Below are 14,895 nucleotides of genomic sequence, written 5' to 3' on the forward strand. Positions count from 1 at the left end.
TCTTTTTTTGTAATGCAGCAATGTAAAATGAGAGAAATGAAGGCTAAGAGAGCAGAATCACTTTTTAAATGAAGATGTGCATTTTTGAAAACTGTACTGGTACTGCTGAAATGTTATCAAATGGAACAATTAATAAGCAAACTTTTGGAAAAACTCAGGCACTGCCTTATTAATGCATATAAAAGTCCCTTAGAATCTACAGGTATACAGTAAGGTGGCCTCTTAAAAAATGAATCCTGTTAAAATATAATCATATAATTTATAAAGGTAGCTCCACAATCCACAAAGCTTCCTCACCGGGAGAAGCCGTGGGCTCTGCCCACTTTGGTTTTAACTAAGCAACTACAGCGAACCTGCTGTCTGAGAACGATGACAGTCTGAAAGTTAGTTCTAGTCAAGTGATACTGTTGCAATCTTACCATTTCCTAATGTTCTCACATCTACATCTTCTCTTCCAGAGGAGGAAAAATTAAAACCTTTGCAAAGCAGATAAAGAAAAATAATCAGTAACATAATAATCCTAAGACTTTCATTCCCATTCTTTAGTAGAAACCCCATTCGTCAGGACCCCTGGGTGGCTTAGTGGCTGAGTGTCTGCCTTTGGCTTAGGTCGTGATCCCAGGGTCCTGGGATTGAGTCCTGCATTGGGCTGCCCACAAGGAACCTGCTTCTCCCTCTGTTTCTCTGCCTCTCTCTGTGTGTCTCTCATGAATAAATAAATAAAATCTTAAAAAAAAATTTGTCTTGAACAATCTACAGGAGAATTCCAAGGGATAGTCATCCCACTTCTAATCTCAATCTCTAAAAAAAATAGCAATGATAATAAGAAACACCATTTAATGAGCACTTATTTTATGCTCTGAGCTAAAATTTTGCATACATTATTTCATTTAATTCTTATTATAATCTTAAGATATAGGTATTAAATAAAAGAACACCAAGCTTCTAAAGGGATAAGTACTTTTCCCAAGATCACATGATTAAATAGCAGAGCTGTTCCTTATGTTAAAGCCAGACCTTAGCTATCATCTGATGCCATCATCTCATCTCAAAGTCAAAAGGAGAGAGGACTGTTTGGAGGAAAGCTCCACTACAACCCTGGCCACAAGCTTATAGTGAAAAATCTATCATCTTATCTTTTTTTCCTTAAAACAAAACAAAGGAAAATCATTTATTTGTGAATTAAACTCTATGAAAAGGAGTGAAAAAAAGGGTTTTAAAGCAAATTCTTTATATTAAACAAACTTAAGGTGCGACTACAACAAAACCAGTGTTCATTCTAAGATAGACGGATCATCCTAGACTAAAACGCTGCAAATGTTAGAATGGGAAATGGTATATAAAAAAAGGAGAGTGGTTACACTACAGTGTTCTCTTTTTCTTTTTTTAAAGATTTTATTTATTTATTCATGAGAGAGACAGAGAGAGAGAAAGGGAGAGTGGCAGAGACACAGGCAGAGGGAGAAGCAGGCTCCCTGCAAGAAGCCTGATGTGGGACTTGATGCAGGACCCCAGGATCACGCCCTGAGACAAAGGCAGAAGCTCAACCCCGAGCCACCCAGGTATCCATCCTGACAGTGTTCTCTAGATACAAAACTGATGGTTTCACCAGCATTGCCATAGCAAACATTACCACAAGCAGGCATTATTATAAATGCTTCATACACATTAACACTATGAGGTAGGCACTATCATTATACTTGTAAGTAAAGGAGACAGACAGGATAGGTAACTGGCCTAAGATCATATCACTGGTAGGTGGTGAGGCCAGCATTTGAACCAGACAGTCTCACTCTAGAGTCTCTTAACCACCACAAAGACAGGCAGAAGAGTTCAGACTTGTGCCCACAGGGAAAGCAAGACCAGTTTTCTTAGAGCAGGGTTTAGAAAAGGCTGGGATGTTTGGAGAACTCTGGTCAGTCATTAGCGTTTGGCAAGGTGTAAGATCTCTGAACACATATATTGGGGGCTAGAACTCAGATTCACATCCTGATTTATTCATTCAGGAACAAATATCTACAGTGGGTATGTGCAAGGCATTATGCTAGATCCTGGTGAGACAAACAAGAAGCACACAGCCCTTATCTTCATAGGGCTTACTATCTGTGGAAAGGTAAGGAATGTAATATAGTGGGTAGGTGAGGACAGGAAGCATACAGGAACATTCCCGTACTAAGAGCTCAGCTGCAGCATGAGCAATGAGGTTTATAATTTATTCCTCAATGGTCCAGCCACTTTGGAAAGCACAAGATGACGAAGAACAAGATAGCTGTGAGGGACAAATGGGAAAGGTGGAAGGAGAGTGAACATTATTTTGATAGCCACTTTTTTTCCCCAAGAGAAGAGTCCATATGTAAAGGTCCCAGGTAGATTTTAGAAAAACGAAAGTTAACAGGCTTGAAAAATTCTATGAAAATGACACTGAAGATTAGCTCTCTTTTCTAATAAGATATTTAGCTGTGAAGAAAGTAGGATTTCATTCTTCTTTCACCTCTAAGAAATCCCTTTTGTAAACCAAGGTCAACACTTTATAGAAACAACCTCTGAGCTGTTGTTTACCATGTACTGCCAGGGTCAAGTGGGCTCCTCTCTGCTCCCAGGGCCCAAAGCTATGGGTCTCACAGAAAGGAGCAGCCCAGAGCTGGTTAGGTAAGGACTAGATACCCAGGGTAGGCCTAGAGTTTAGGCTGCTGCATTAACACTTGAGAACTGGCCAGGCAAGCAGCCATGAAAGCCACAGGGTCAGGCTCTTCTCAAGGTAGAGAATCTAGGCCAGGCAAGGAGTAGGATTCTATGAACTATTAAGTCCCAAAGAACCCTTTCATTCCATGTTTACACTCTGTTGTTAAGCTGTTAACAAAATCCATAGTAACATCAGTTAGCTTCTAGTCAGAGTCGACAGACTCAAGAGCAGCACTAACTAGGGGTGGATAGCTAAATGCAGAGTTCAGAATGGCATCTGGGAAGCTGAAAGATACTGACTGCCTGGGGCTGCAATCTTTCTTAAACCTGCCCACCTCCATCTCCAAACCAGCCATAATGTTAGGGAACCAAGGGATCCAGAGTGACTGAGCCATAACCTGTGAGTGGTAGGGGTGAAGGGAATGAACAGGACACAAAGAGGTAAGTCTACCAATGACAGCTAAATTAGATCAGAAATCTCCAGTTCATAAATTAGCCCAGAAAACTTCCATAAATCCTAGCTCATTTATAAGAAAGAGTTGCAGAAAGCTGGGCTCTTGATATATCCAGAGAAACATTAAATCCAGAAAAGGAAGAAGGGACATTTATTCTATCTCTTAGATAAATATTTCAAATATGGACACTACATTCAGAAATCCTCTGACGGGGAGTAACCTTTAACATTTTATTCCTGTGAAATTACGAATATTAGCTGACAACAAAATGAAAAGGAGTATTAGGAAATATATGTTTAAAATTTGGCTTTCTTTCTTTTTTTTTTTTAACGATTTTATTTTTAAGTAATTTCTACACCAAAGTGGGGCTGGAACTCACAACCCTGAGACTAAGAGTTGCATATTCTATGGACTAAGCCACCCAAGTGTCTAGGTTGAGTTTTCTAAATTCACATTATGCCTTGTCTTATCCTCCTAATCCTGAGCAAAAGGCTCAAAGGGATAGATATTTCAAAAATATCTAAAAATACAAATGCAAGAATCAGGAACTATCAGCAGTTCAGCTGGTCTGTAGTGGCCATCATACCCAGGACAGACAGATGATGGGATTGACAAATGAGCAGAGGCCAGAGGACAAAGGCCTCAGAAGATCAAGTTCAGTAGTTTGGGCTTTTATCCTGTATGTAGTCATTGGCAAGTTTTCAGCAGGGAAATAACATGACAGATATTCATTCAATAAGTGTAATAATAAATGGGTTAGGGGAAAATTTCTTTGACACATTGACTGTGAGAGTGTGTCTAAGTTTATTACTCACTAACTAGGGGATTAGCTAGTGATAATATGATGTACCCGTTTAAAAGTGACTGAGAAACAAATTTGTATTTCCCATTTCTATCTTAAGGAATCTTTATTTTTTAATTTGTATTTTTAAAAAACTTTACTTGACATAGAGAAGGCGTGGGGGAGGGGGAGAGGGAATCTGAAGCCGACTCAGCACTGAGAACAGAGCCCAACACAGGACCCGATCCCACAGCCATGAGGCTATGACCTGAGACGAAAACAAGAGTCGAACGTTCAACCATCTGAGCCACTCAGGTGCTTCACGGGGAAGGAATCTTTATATAAGTAGCTAGAGTACTTCATATAATACTGCTTATATTCAAAGCTGTAAACCATTAGAGGTAAAACAATCAGAACCATCTTCCCAGAGCTGTCAAACATGAACCACAGAAATAACAAGTAATATATCTGAGATACATAGGTTTAGCAAATTGATGCTACTGATCAGCCATTTCAAACAACAGGTTTTTATCCCCTAACAAGGAGCCAGTTAGCACAGAGGCTCAGCGATCTGCTTTTTCTCAAGCAGCTCTTAATAAATTTAAGACACAATTATAGATGCTAAACACACAGTTTGCTTCATTTTCAGTTTGGGTATAATTTTTTCCCCCTCAAATGGAAAATGAAACCACGCTAACTTCATGAAAGATTTCAAGGGGGAAAAAGACAGCTGGTTAGGAGCCTCCCAACAGCCCTATTGATAATGGGGGCTTCCTTGGGACCCAAATAATCAAAACTGAAATTTTCTTGAGTCATCTTATAGAAAGAGAGTAAGGGGGGCCTAAGAAAGAGTTTGGAAGAGACTTTTTGTGCTAAAGTTTGATTTTCACATCTTCATAATTTGGATAATGCTTATGAGATAACCAGTATGTAAATATTAAGTAGGTAAAAGCTCATGCCAATATCCCAGAGTCTTGACTGCTTAGATTTTGGAAAATGTTAGGTAGAGAGGTTAATTTCTTCTTTATTCAGTAAACAATTCTTAAAGACCCTTAAAAAGAGGGACCATGAACCCAATAGGCACAACAAATTATAAGAAGGATGTAGTTTAAAGTGCTTCTCTTTCCTCTTGACAAGCCAGAGAGCTGGAAGGAACAACAACCATATCTCTTCTCAATCATCTTCTTGCCATTCCTAAAGCAGGCTTGTGTTAAGGTGTTTCAGAGAGAAGGGTAGATATCTAGTTGGTTCCTCAAAAAAGGTGTTCTAATTAGGCTAGGAGACCCACTTCCAAGTAAATCTTTATTTACTGCCTACAGTTTTTCCTGATGTACAACATGACTGCAACTCAAATCTTAGCCTCTTTCTTCTAGTCTAATCACATCTATGTATGCTGCCTGTGACCTGACAACCCCATTGAGACAAAGAAAACAAACCTGACAGTATCTGACTCATCCCACAAACCTGGGCTCATTAATACCTGGAAAATTAAAATACAACATACTATCACTAAATCTTTGTAAAATGATAGCTGTTGATCTATTTTCTCTAATCTTGAAGTTTTCCCAGGACAGTTGAGCAGTTAAGATGGAAGCTCCACATCTGCCAATGATTATTTTTGAACAAGCACTACATGTGGAAGGTGTGTTTTAATTTCCTCATATTCCCCCAAAAGAGGCCAAGTCTCAGGTGGCCCAAGGTCAGAGCTCAAGTACCCTCACTTAAAATAGTTGCAATGGTTTTGAATTTGCTCAGGAAAGAATAGTCATCTTGAGAAAGGAAAGAAAAACTTGGCTCAAATCCAGCCTAAGTCAGAGGTGCTAGGACACGGTGACCCCTGTTCATGGGAAGCTGCCAAGCAAGGAGACCAGATGTGGTGATTTACAAAATTTAGAAATCCTTCCTGCCACCCCCAAGAAATCTATTCATGAATTATAATGCGTTTAAAATATGAATATTATAACACTTACTCTCTGCTTTGAATACTGCCAAAAGATGATCTGAAATTAATTCTTCCACTGAAGATTCCAGCTTCCTTTCTCCATCAATTATCCAAGGAGTCTGTGGTAAATTCCTGGAATATTTATTGTATCTCCCTGCCAAAGAAACATAAGGTAGCCTAGATGGAATGGTATAATTAACACAATTAGATAAAACAACTATTTATTGAGTGCCAATATCCTAGGTGCCATGATATAAAACAATGCTTAGCCTTCAACTAACTTACAATCTAATTTGGGAAGCCAGCACATACACATATAAATACTTAAAAGATTTAAGATAACAGTAGAAGAGATGGCTAAAGATATGATGTGAATCATCAAATGGGCTCTAAAGGAATGCTCAATAAATTTATTAATCTGATTGGCTGACTGAACAAGTTATAATATAGAACACACCAAAGATCATTACAAAAAAAACAAAAAACAAAAAAACAAAACAAAACAAAAAAACCAGCGACTACTGCTTTCACACCTGATTAATAATACTTTTAATGCAATACTCATTGGTGATAAAACATCCAAAGAGTTCAAATACAGGAAATTTTGAAGTTTTTGTAATTAAAAAAACACCGCAACCCTAACAATATGACTCACTGCTTTATGAATAAAGCTGCACTAATGGCAGGTAGCTTTTATTACCATGGGCCAAGGTATTATAGTTGAAACTAGAGAGCAATTTCATTTCAGTTATTACTGTGAAATAGATGTAGCTTTCAAAACAAAAACTATTTGCTAGATTACCTCTTGGGAAGGTCAATGTAACCTTTTTTTTTTTTTTTTTTAAGGCAGAAGCTCAGTCTTCAGTCATTTTGCAGATAATATAATTATTTTTTCAAGTTTGCTTTCATGCTCTCTATGGCTACATTTCTCCTGATCAGTTTCGGGTCTCTGCATCTACCCATATTTCTACGGGTATTGGCCATCTCTGGTGGAAACTGTTAAAACCCAAGAAGCGTCATTTCCCTTTGGCATGGCATTTTAAAGAACAGAACTTAAGTGGGCTTTAAGAACACCTAAAGACCTAAAATAAGCTTGGCTATCAGTCCTAGTCCTCAAAAGATTTAACTAGTCAGAACCTAATAATGAAAATAAGAAGGAAACAGAGGAGAAGTCACTTGAGTTTTTCAGAAAGGAGAGTAAGTTGACAGTGTAAGTATATTCTAGACTAAATGTTTTACCAGCCACAAAAACAGCACCATGAGCACACTCAATTTCAAGAACAGTGCATACAGCCTTTGGTGAGTTTGGAGGACAAGGAAACTGCCTGCAAAACAAAATAAATTTTACAGCTACTATTTTCCAGACATGATATCGAACCACATAACTAGGATGAATCAGCATTGTCTGAGATGCACAGAGCCCAAGTCTCTCATGGACCAAGCCACTCCCTAACTTTAAGTTTCGGAATCATAAGCATCCTTCTGGTCTCACATACATTTTAATACATGAGAGTGGCACTAAGTAAATCAGGGCTCTGCTACCACCTTTCACTGAGGAGGCCTCATGTTCCCAGATGATCATTTCCAACAGCCTTGAGATTTGAGAAAAACACCTTGTATTTATGAAGTGGATTAGCCATTTAGCTATCTGTGAACACTTGGTGCCAGCTTACACAGCCCTTAATCATTTGGTTGACTACTCACAGGAGTAAGTCCCACCTAGGGGGAGAGTCTCCACCATTTTTCTCTCTCTCTCTTTCTCATTCCAACTATGACCTCAGGGCCAGAAAAAGTGGAATGTGGCAGACTCTGACCTTTTAGCTAAGAAACTTCCATCCAACTGAAGACAGACAGGAAAGAGCAATGTATAGCTTAATTTTCTGGCTACCATCTGGGAACTTCCAAAGCCATGGGCTGGAGTCTACCTGTAAATGACTAGATATGGACTTACTCCAAATGCTTGGCTTGAAAATGTCATTGTTTCCCAAGATGTCTTAGCAAAGAAATCACTTAGAAACTCAGAAACTATTGCTTGTAGAGACTAGCTAACTTTACTTTTTAAAATTTAATAGAAGTATTTCCATTTTCTGAGACTTGCTTTTAGTCAGTAAGATAAATAAAACCTTCTTCATAACTTCATTGTTTGAAATTTATTCAAGGATATTCTGGAAGGATAACTATGATAATATTTTATTAAATAAAATGAACACAATGAGAATTAAAATATAAGGTTTATTGTATTTCAGCATATTTTAACAAGTGAAGAACTCATGAGCCTTTTTCTAACCTCTTCTGGAGATGGATAATACTCAAAATGCAGGATGAGGGATGTATTGGGACCAGCTCTGGGCTGGAGAGTCAGGAACTCTGGCTCTAAGTCCACTCTACTACCCAGTTGATATCTTAGGCAAGTCAACTCGCTTAATATCCTCTCTTTGGATTTGATTTATAAATTCAAATACCAGTTCAACATTTACTGAACACTACTATGTGCCAGGTACCATGCCAGGGAGTGGGGATATAACAATGACTAAGACACAACTGTCACCCCTGAAATGCATCCAGTTTTGTTTTAGAGATAATCCAGATTATCTCTAACATTCCTTTTGTTCAAAAATTCCATGATACTTCCATGTTTCTATACTTCTACTTACTTGCGGAAATCCTCTTCTTTTATCTTATTCAACGCTTTCATAACTGCCATTCTAGTGAACACTGACTATATAAGGTAAAAATGATAAGAAAAGACATTTTATTACCCAGACAAGAAAACATCAGAGGTGAAACACAGAACATGGTTGGAGAAATTACATCATTTTAAACCATACTTACAGGAGACAAATACTTAATAGTTTCAAGACAATAAAACATAAGCATTCATACTGTCAATTCTCCCCACAACTCTTTCCAATTTAGTCTATGTCCATAATACCAGGTAGATCTAGAAGAACAGTTTAGCAGCAGGTTTCCAGGCTATGAAGTAAATAGAGACAACCAGCCTGCCCTGGCATCTAGCGACTCATTATCACTCACCAGCCACAGAAAAATTAAACAAATTCATCTACAACAAATGTCCCACACTGGACTTTTTAAGATAAGAAAAGCCAAACCACATGGTAGATATACTAGAACAAATTAGTGCATATATACATAGCTTACTATGATAAATCACAATTGTCTCTTCTGTTTTGAGAAATTACACTTGGCTATAAAGAGGCACAATGTAGGCACTTCAAGAGTTTATCAACAAATCAATGATTTCCTAAACCCCAAAATATAGAGTTAAAACTGAAAAACTAGTGCCTATTTGCTAAGATATGAAATCTTAAGCCTGAGAGAATCTCAAAAGGTCATTTAACTTGCTTCCAGCAACAAACACCTACACTAATGGCCAAATGATGTGGTGTCTCTGATGCTTTGACAAAAATTTCCTTATTCTATTATTTGGTGCTGATACTTGTGCATTTCCTCAAAGATAACAAAAACTGAAATAAGATCTTCATTATAAATATGGCTATAGGTCATTTAGACAGAGCCTTTCAATGGCATGGTAAAGCAATAAGCTATAGTTGTGCTCAAGATGTTGAGCCCTCTAATTCACAAAGGCAGAGGAGCAGGGCCTGGACAGCAACCTATTGCTTCCAACTTAGAGCAACTTCATTTGTTACCCTCAGGGCACCAAACAAACATGGTAATGTTCTAGATGTACCATGATGTGAGAAAGGTGGGAAGCAGCGCTTTAGGCGTTATCTGTATTTGTAATTATTTCTGCATAGGGCATTTGACAAATGTTACAGACTCTTCTCACCCACTCCCCCACGTCCTGCCCCATTCCTAGTTCCAAAAGGCTCAGCAATTAGTCAAAGCAAGAGTAAAGACCAACAGATGTATCTTTGGCAATGAACTTCTATATTTTTTAACAACCAAAAGGATATTAGTAAAACTAAGAATGCCTGAGTCTCTGCATAAAACCAGCTAAGTATCTGTGGCATGAAAGCTTCCCATGATCATTGCCATGCCATTCTATCTTGGCATAGTAGAAACTAGAAGTACATGTTAACTAATTTGCTCATTAACATGCTCAAGACCAGCTCACATCAAATAAAGGAAAGTCAGAATAAAATGACCTTTTGTAAATGTAGCCTGAAATTGGCCATATTAATTCAGACTGTCTTAAGTAAAATAATTTATTTTGGATTATATTTCTTAAATACTAATTCCTAGAAAATGAATATTAGACAAAATTTGGAATGCTAACAATTTTTTTAAAGATTTATTTATTTATTTATTTATTTACTTACTTACTTACTTACTTATGATAGACACAGAGAGAGAGAGAGAGAGAGAGAGAGAGAGAGAGGCAGAGACACAGGCAGAGGGAGAAGCAGGCTCCATGCCGGGAGCCCGATGTGCGACTCGATCCCGGGACTCCAGGATTGTGCCCTGGGCCAAAGGCAGGTGCCAAACCACTGAGCACCCAGGGATCCCCGGAATGCTAACAATTAACATGGATTTTCCACAATGATGTAATTTTGAGATTAAAACCTAAAAGTCAAATTTCCCCCAAATGGGTAACAGTAACATCATTGAAACACTGCTTCTAAATTTAACACCAGGGAAACAAGCCAGACAGTGACACAAATATGAGATAGTTTGTGTTATGACTTCCTAGCTAGAGGCAAAGGTGTTTAGAGTTAAAAAAATAAAAAAATAAATGTAGCAAATAGAAATATTTAAAGAACGATTCTTAGTATAATACACTGCCAGCATTTCTAACAGATATTATTTTGTTGTTAATTTGAATATTCAGCTCAGACAAAACTCAATAAAGAATAAAAAGAAGGAATCCTTACCTGTTTGTTTTTCGCTGGCTTGAAGCACTCTGGGCATATCGCACGTCTAAGTAAAATTCAAGTTAATAAAAAAAAGTGAATCAATTTATTTTGGGGTGAATGTAATTCAAATATATTTCATATATACATGAAACTCAAGATATCAGGAGTAGACAAAATGAATCCCTATACTAGCTGTGCTGGTATGCCTACACCCTTATATTAGCACATTTTAAACCTAAGACATGACAAATTCTGATATGCTCACTACAAAGAGGAATACTATTTCATGAAAACCAGAAAGCATTAACATTGTTATACAATTGACATTGTTGTTTAGTAGCAACTTACAGGAAGTGGCAATCCTCAACTGTTTCTGGGTGAGCAAAGACCACACTTACTTCAAACAAGCTCTAAAAATTATAAAGAGAGTTTAAAAATGAGCAAAAGGAAACCAACATCTAACCACTTATGAATGGAAATAGAAATTGACTCTCAAAGACTGGCTCAGAAAGAGTGACAAGGAAAACTGGAAATACTACTGTTCTCAAATCAGCTTGTTCACAGGACAGGGGGAAGGAAATAGTTTTGTTTTTTGTTTTTTTACTTCTATAGCTCAATCACTAGTGATTCTACCAAAAAAATTTTTTTCTAACAAATTTAAAATAAATTTGTAATGATTTATGTGCATGTATATGAATTTGATGTGAAGATGAAAGAGAATTCAGGGAACTGGAAAGAGATAACCGAAAGAAAAATTATTCCTGTTAATACTATGATTAGAATTCTTAGCAAAGCAAGAGCATTTTATCCACATGCTTAAAATTAAAATCTCTGTGGGAGCCTTTATTTTTATTTTTATTTTTTTATGATGCTTTAAGAACTCAAACTTCCTAGTGGCTTTGAGTCTCAAAAGAGAGTTCTTAACTTTCTATTACAAAAATGATACATACAAATTATAAAATAATCAAACAGAATGGAGTTTTAATCCCACACCACTGAGGTAGAATGTAGTAACAGTTTGGTGTATTCCTTTCTGGCATTTTTATGAATATAAACATAAACATATATACTTCCTAGGATATTAAACATACTTTTGGAAAACTGCTTTACTTAGTGAAGATTATGTTGTGGACATCTTTTCATCTTTTTAACTCTAGGGACTGTTGGACATTTAAGTTGTAAACTTTTCTGTTATTAAAAAAATTCTACAATGAACATCCTTGCATACAAAAAAAGCACAATTTCATACTCTATATATATTAATCTCCATAGAGAACAAAATTCCACATTGAGAAAAACAATAAATGCCATACCATGTAACAATTTTATCTTTTATTATTTCTGTATTTACTGATTGCATTGGATTGTCAACAAGCATATTAGCTACTCTAGAATCACAATACTGAATACCTAAATTTCTTTTTGCTCTCTAATTTACAAAGTAAAATTAAAGACATTGCTTTTACTCAAGAAAACTTCACTCACTGTGAATCTATTAGACCACTGTTGCATCTTTTGTTTTCTATTTTCTGTTCTCACTGGTTTGACATGTAAAATTACTTGTACTTCAAAACTGAAGTTTGAGGTAAAAATATTTTGCATCAATGACTTCTCTAATTTCCAAAGTACTTTCATTACCTCATTTCCCCTCCATATATGTGTGAAGTGGTTTTATTCTCTATTCTGTCAGTATTCAGTTTAAAAGACAGAATTTCTTCTTACTAACAGAGGGAAATAGAGCTATATAATTTCGAATGGTGAAAAAAATTTTTAAATTATTTATCTTTGAAAGATGGGTTTGTGATTTTACTTGAATAGAGGTGTGTCTGATATTCATGGAATTTCCTTCAAGCACAGTGATCAAGCAATGAGGCTATACTATTAAAATCTAATTTAAGATGAGCTGGGAATATATCCTGTTTCCACATGCCTAAAATTCAGTCCATTCTGGAGACTGAGGCAAGGTCCATTCTGGAACATGGGAGATGGTTAAGTGGTCTAGTTTCAAAGGCAGTCTTTACCTAAAATTAAATAGAGGGACTTGAGATACCAACAAGGTGGGAGAAATTGAACCCATGTTCACTGTAGTTGATTGATTATATTTGAAAACAAGATTAGCCACAGATAACCAAATTTAAATAGTCTAGAGTTGACTTTACACGTATTCATAGTTACTTATATATTGCTTTTTATCAGTATATGTCTCTCTCCAATTAAACTATAAACATATTAAAGGCTCAGATTTAATTCTAATCTTTTAAAGTCAGGGTACACGACATTTGTTACACTCATAAGTGTCTTAGATCACAAAGGAGTCTTAAAAAAATAAAATCTTTCTCAATTTAAGACTGATGGAAATTAATATTTTAAAAGCTTAAAAATTCTCCATTGAGTTATTTAAAGAGAAGATTTTTTTTTTTTTTTGGCTAATCAATACTCTGCCATATAATGAAGTAAAACTGGTAAAACCAGAGAATGAAATTGACGATGTTAATGACCCAATACCTTTCCATCAATGGGAACACCCAGTTCCTCCGAAAACAGGGGGTGAGTTATCCATTTGTAGGCTTCTTTTAGCTGCACTATATCATTTCTTCCCAGCGACAGACTCTGCTTTCTGAATAACATAAAAATTAATTCACTGACATGAAAAATTTCACTTTTTCTAGTAAAGGCAAGAATTTATGCAATTTTTAAAAAATATTAATTGATTGCCTACTATGTCCCAGGCGCTATTTTACACATTAGATAGAAAGCAGAGAACAAGCAGACAAAAATTCCTCAGCTCATGGGCCTTATAATCTAGTAGAATCTAAAAACAGCTTTTTAAAATGGTATATAAAACAGTTTTCAAACTCCAAAGACAAAAGTATACTTAGGAGTATTTCTGAGCCACCACTGCCAGATTCCAGGATTTACACATCAGAAGCCAGGAAGGTAGAACAGAAGGGATTGTTTATCACTCAGAAACAACACTGTGTATTACAATAATCTCATCCAGACTAAAAAGGTTTGTATCTACTCTCTTCCTGATAATGTGGCTTACTTTTGGGAAGTCAATGTAAAAGCTATACTTAACTGCCGAAGAAGAAACATTAAATCCTAAAGTATCCATGTGCTAAAACGCTTATCAATTTAACATAAGAAAAATGTCTGAATAAAAATCTGACACTCCTCCCAAATCTACTCATGAACCAACAAATAGGTTTGGGAGAGTCTCAGTTATGATCTCTAGGTTTTAGTTTGTAACCTAAAATTGTTATAGAAAGGAACTGAAGAGGGTGCCTAACTGGCTCAGTTGGTAGAGCATGTGACTCTTGATCACAGGGTCATGAGTTGAAGCCCCACATTGGGCATGGAGCCTACCAAAAATAAATATTTAAAAAGGAAGTAATTGAAGTAAAAAGAAAGAAAAACATGCATGGTATGATATTACTAAAACTGCTTTGCTATGCTGAGAATACTATGATATCACTAATGAATTAACAAGTCACATCATTCAAATAATTAAATTATTTGGTCCCCAAATAATTAAATTAAAAAATAAGTCACGTCAATCAAATAATGGGCCACCGGGGCTGACCCATTTTAAGTATTTTAAAAGACTATCTTGATATTGCATCAACAGTTCAGTGATATTTGCATAAAATAGCATCACAGTTGAAAAATAATTAATGTATGAGAACACATTTTAAAGGATAAAAAGTTGAAATAGAAAACACAAGGATAGAAAACTATTTAAATATTCTTTAGACTCTAGAGAGTAAAAGGGTTGCAGCAAAAACCAATCCTAAATATGGGTTAAGGGATCCCTGGGTGGCTCAGCGGTTTAGCGCCACCTTCGGCCCAGCGTGTGATCCTGGAGTCCCTGGGATCAGGTCCCACATCAGGCTCCTGCATGGAGCCTGCTTCTCCCTCTGGCTGTGTCTCTGCCTCTCTCTTTGTGTCTCTCATGAATAAATAAATAAAATCTTTTAAAAAATACTAAATATGGGTTAAAACATTATTCATGTATTTAAGAAAACTGATATTTTAAATCCTTCATAGTCTTTGAAATATATTTAGACACCTTAATCCAGTTTAAAAAACAAACCAAACCAAACAAAATTATAGGTATTTTTTCCTTCCAGAGAAAAGGGCTAGTAGAAAGAGGTTAATAGACGTCTTGGAAACCTTAACCTTCTAAACAAGACAAAAAAT

General features: G+C 36.3%; 1 protein-coding gene across 5 annotated transcripts in view; it reads right to left on the minus strand.

The window, feature by feature from the left end:
* PUS10 (pseudouridine synthase 10) overlaps positions 1-14,895 on the minus strand; it is a 70,892-nt gene that overhangs the window by 12,588 nt on the left and 43,409 nt on the right. For all 5 annotated transcript variants that reach the window (XM_041754591.1, XM_041754590.1, XM_041754593.1 and 2 more), the window contains 7 exons: positions 13,201-13,312; positions 11,044-11,105; positions 10,714-10,759; positions 8,515-8,579; positions 7,100-7,185; positions 5,889-6,014; positions 420-476 (listed from right to left, as the gene is read on the minus strand). In XM_041754591.1, the coding sequence (XP_041610525.1) occupies positions 420-476; positions 5,889-6,014; positions 7,100-7,185; positions 8,515-8,579; positions 10,714-10,759; positions 11,044-11,105; positions 13,201-13,312 (554 nt within the window). The remainder of the gene's footprint in view (positions 1-419; positions 477-5,888; positions 6,015-7,099; positions 7,186-8,514; positions 8,580-10,713; positions 10,760-11,043; positions 11,106-13,200; positions 13,313-14,895) is intronic.

This window comes from Vulpes lagopus, chromosome 5 (assembly GCF_018345385.1).
Source record: "Vulpes lagopus strain Blue_001 chromosome 5, ASM1834538v1, whole genome shotgun sequence".
NCBI classification, from domain to species: Eukaryota; Metazoa; Chordata; class Mammalia; order Carnivora; family Canidae; genus Vulpes; species Vulpes lagopus.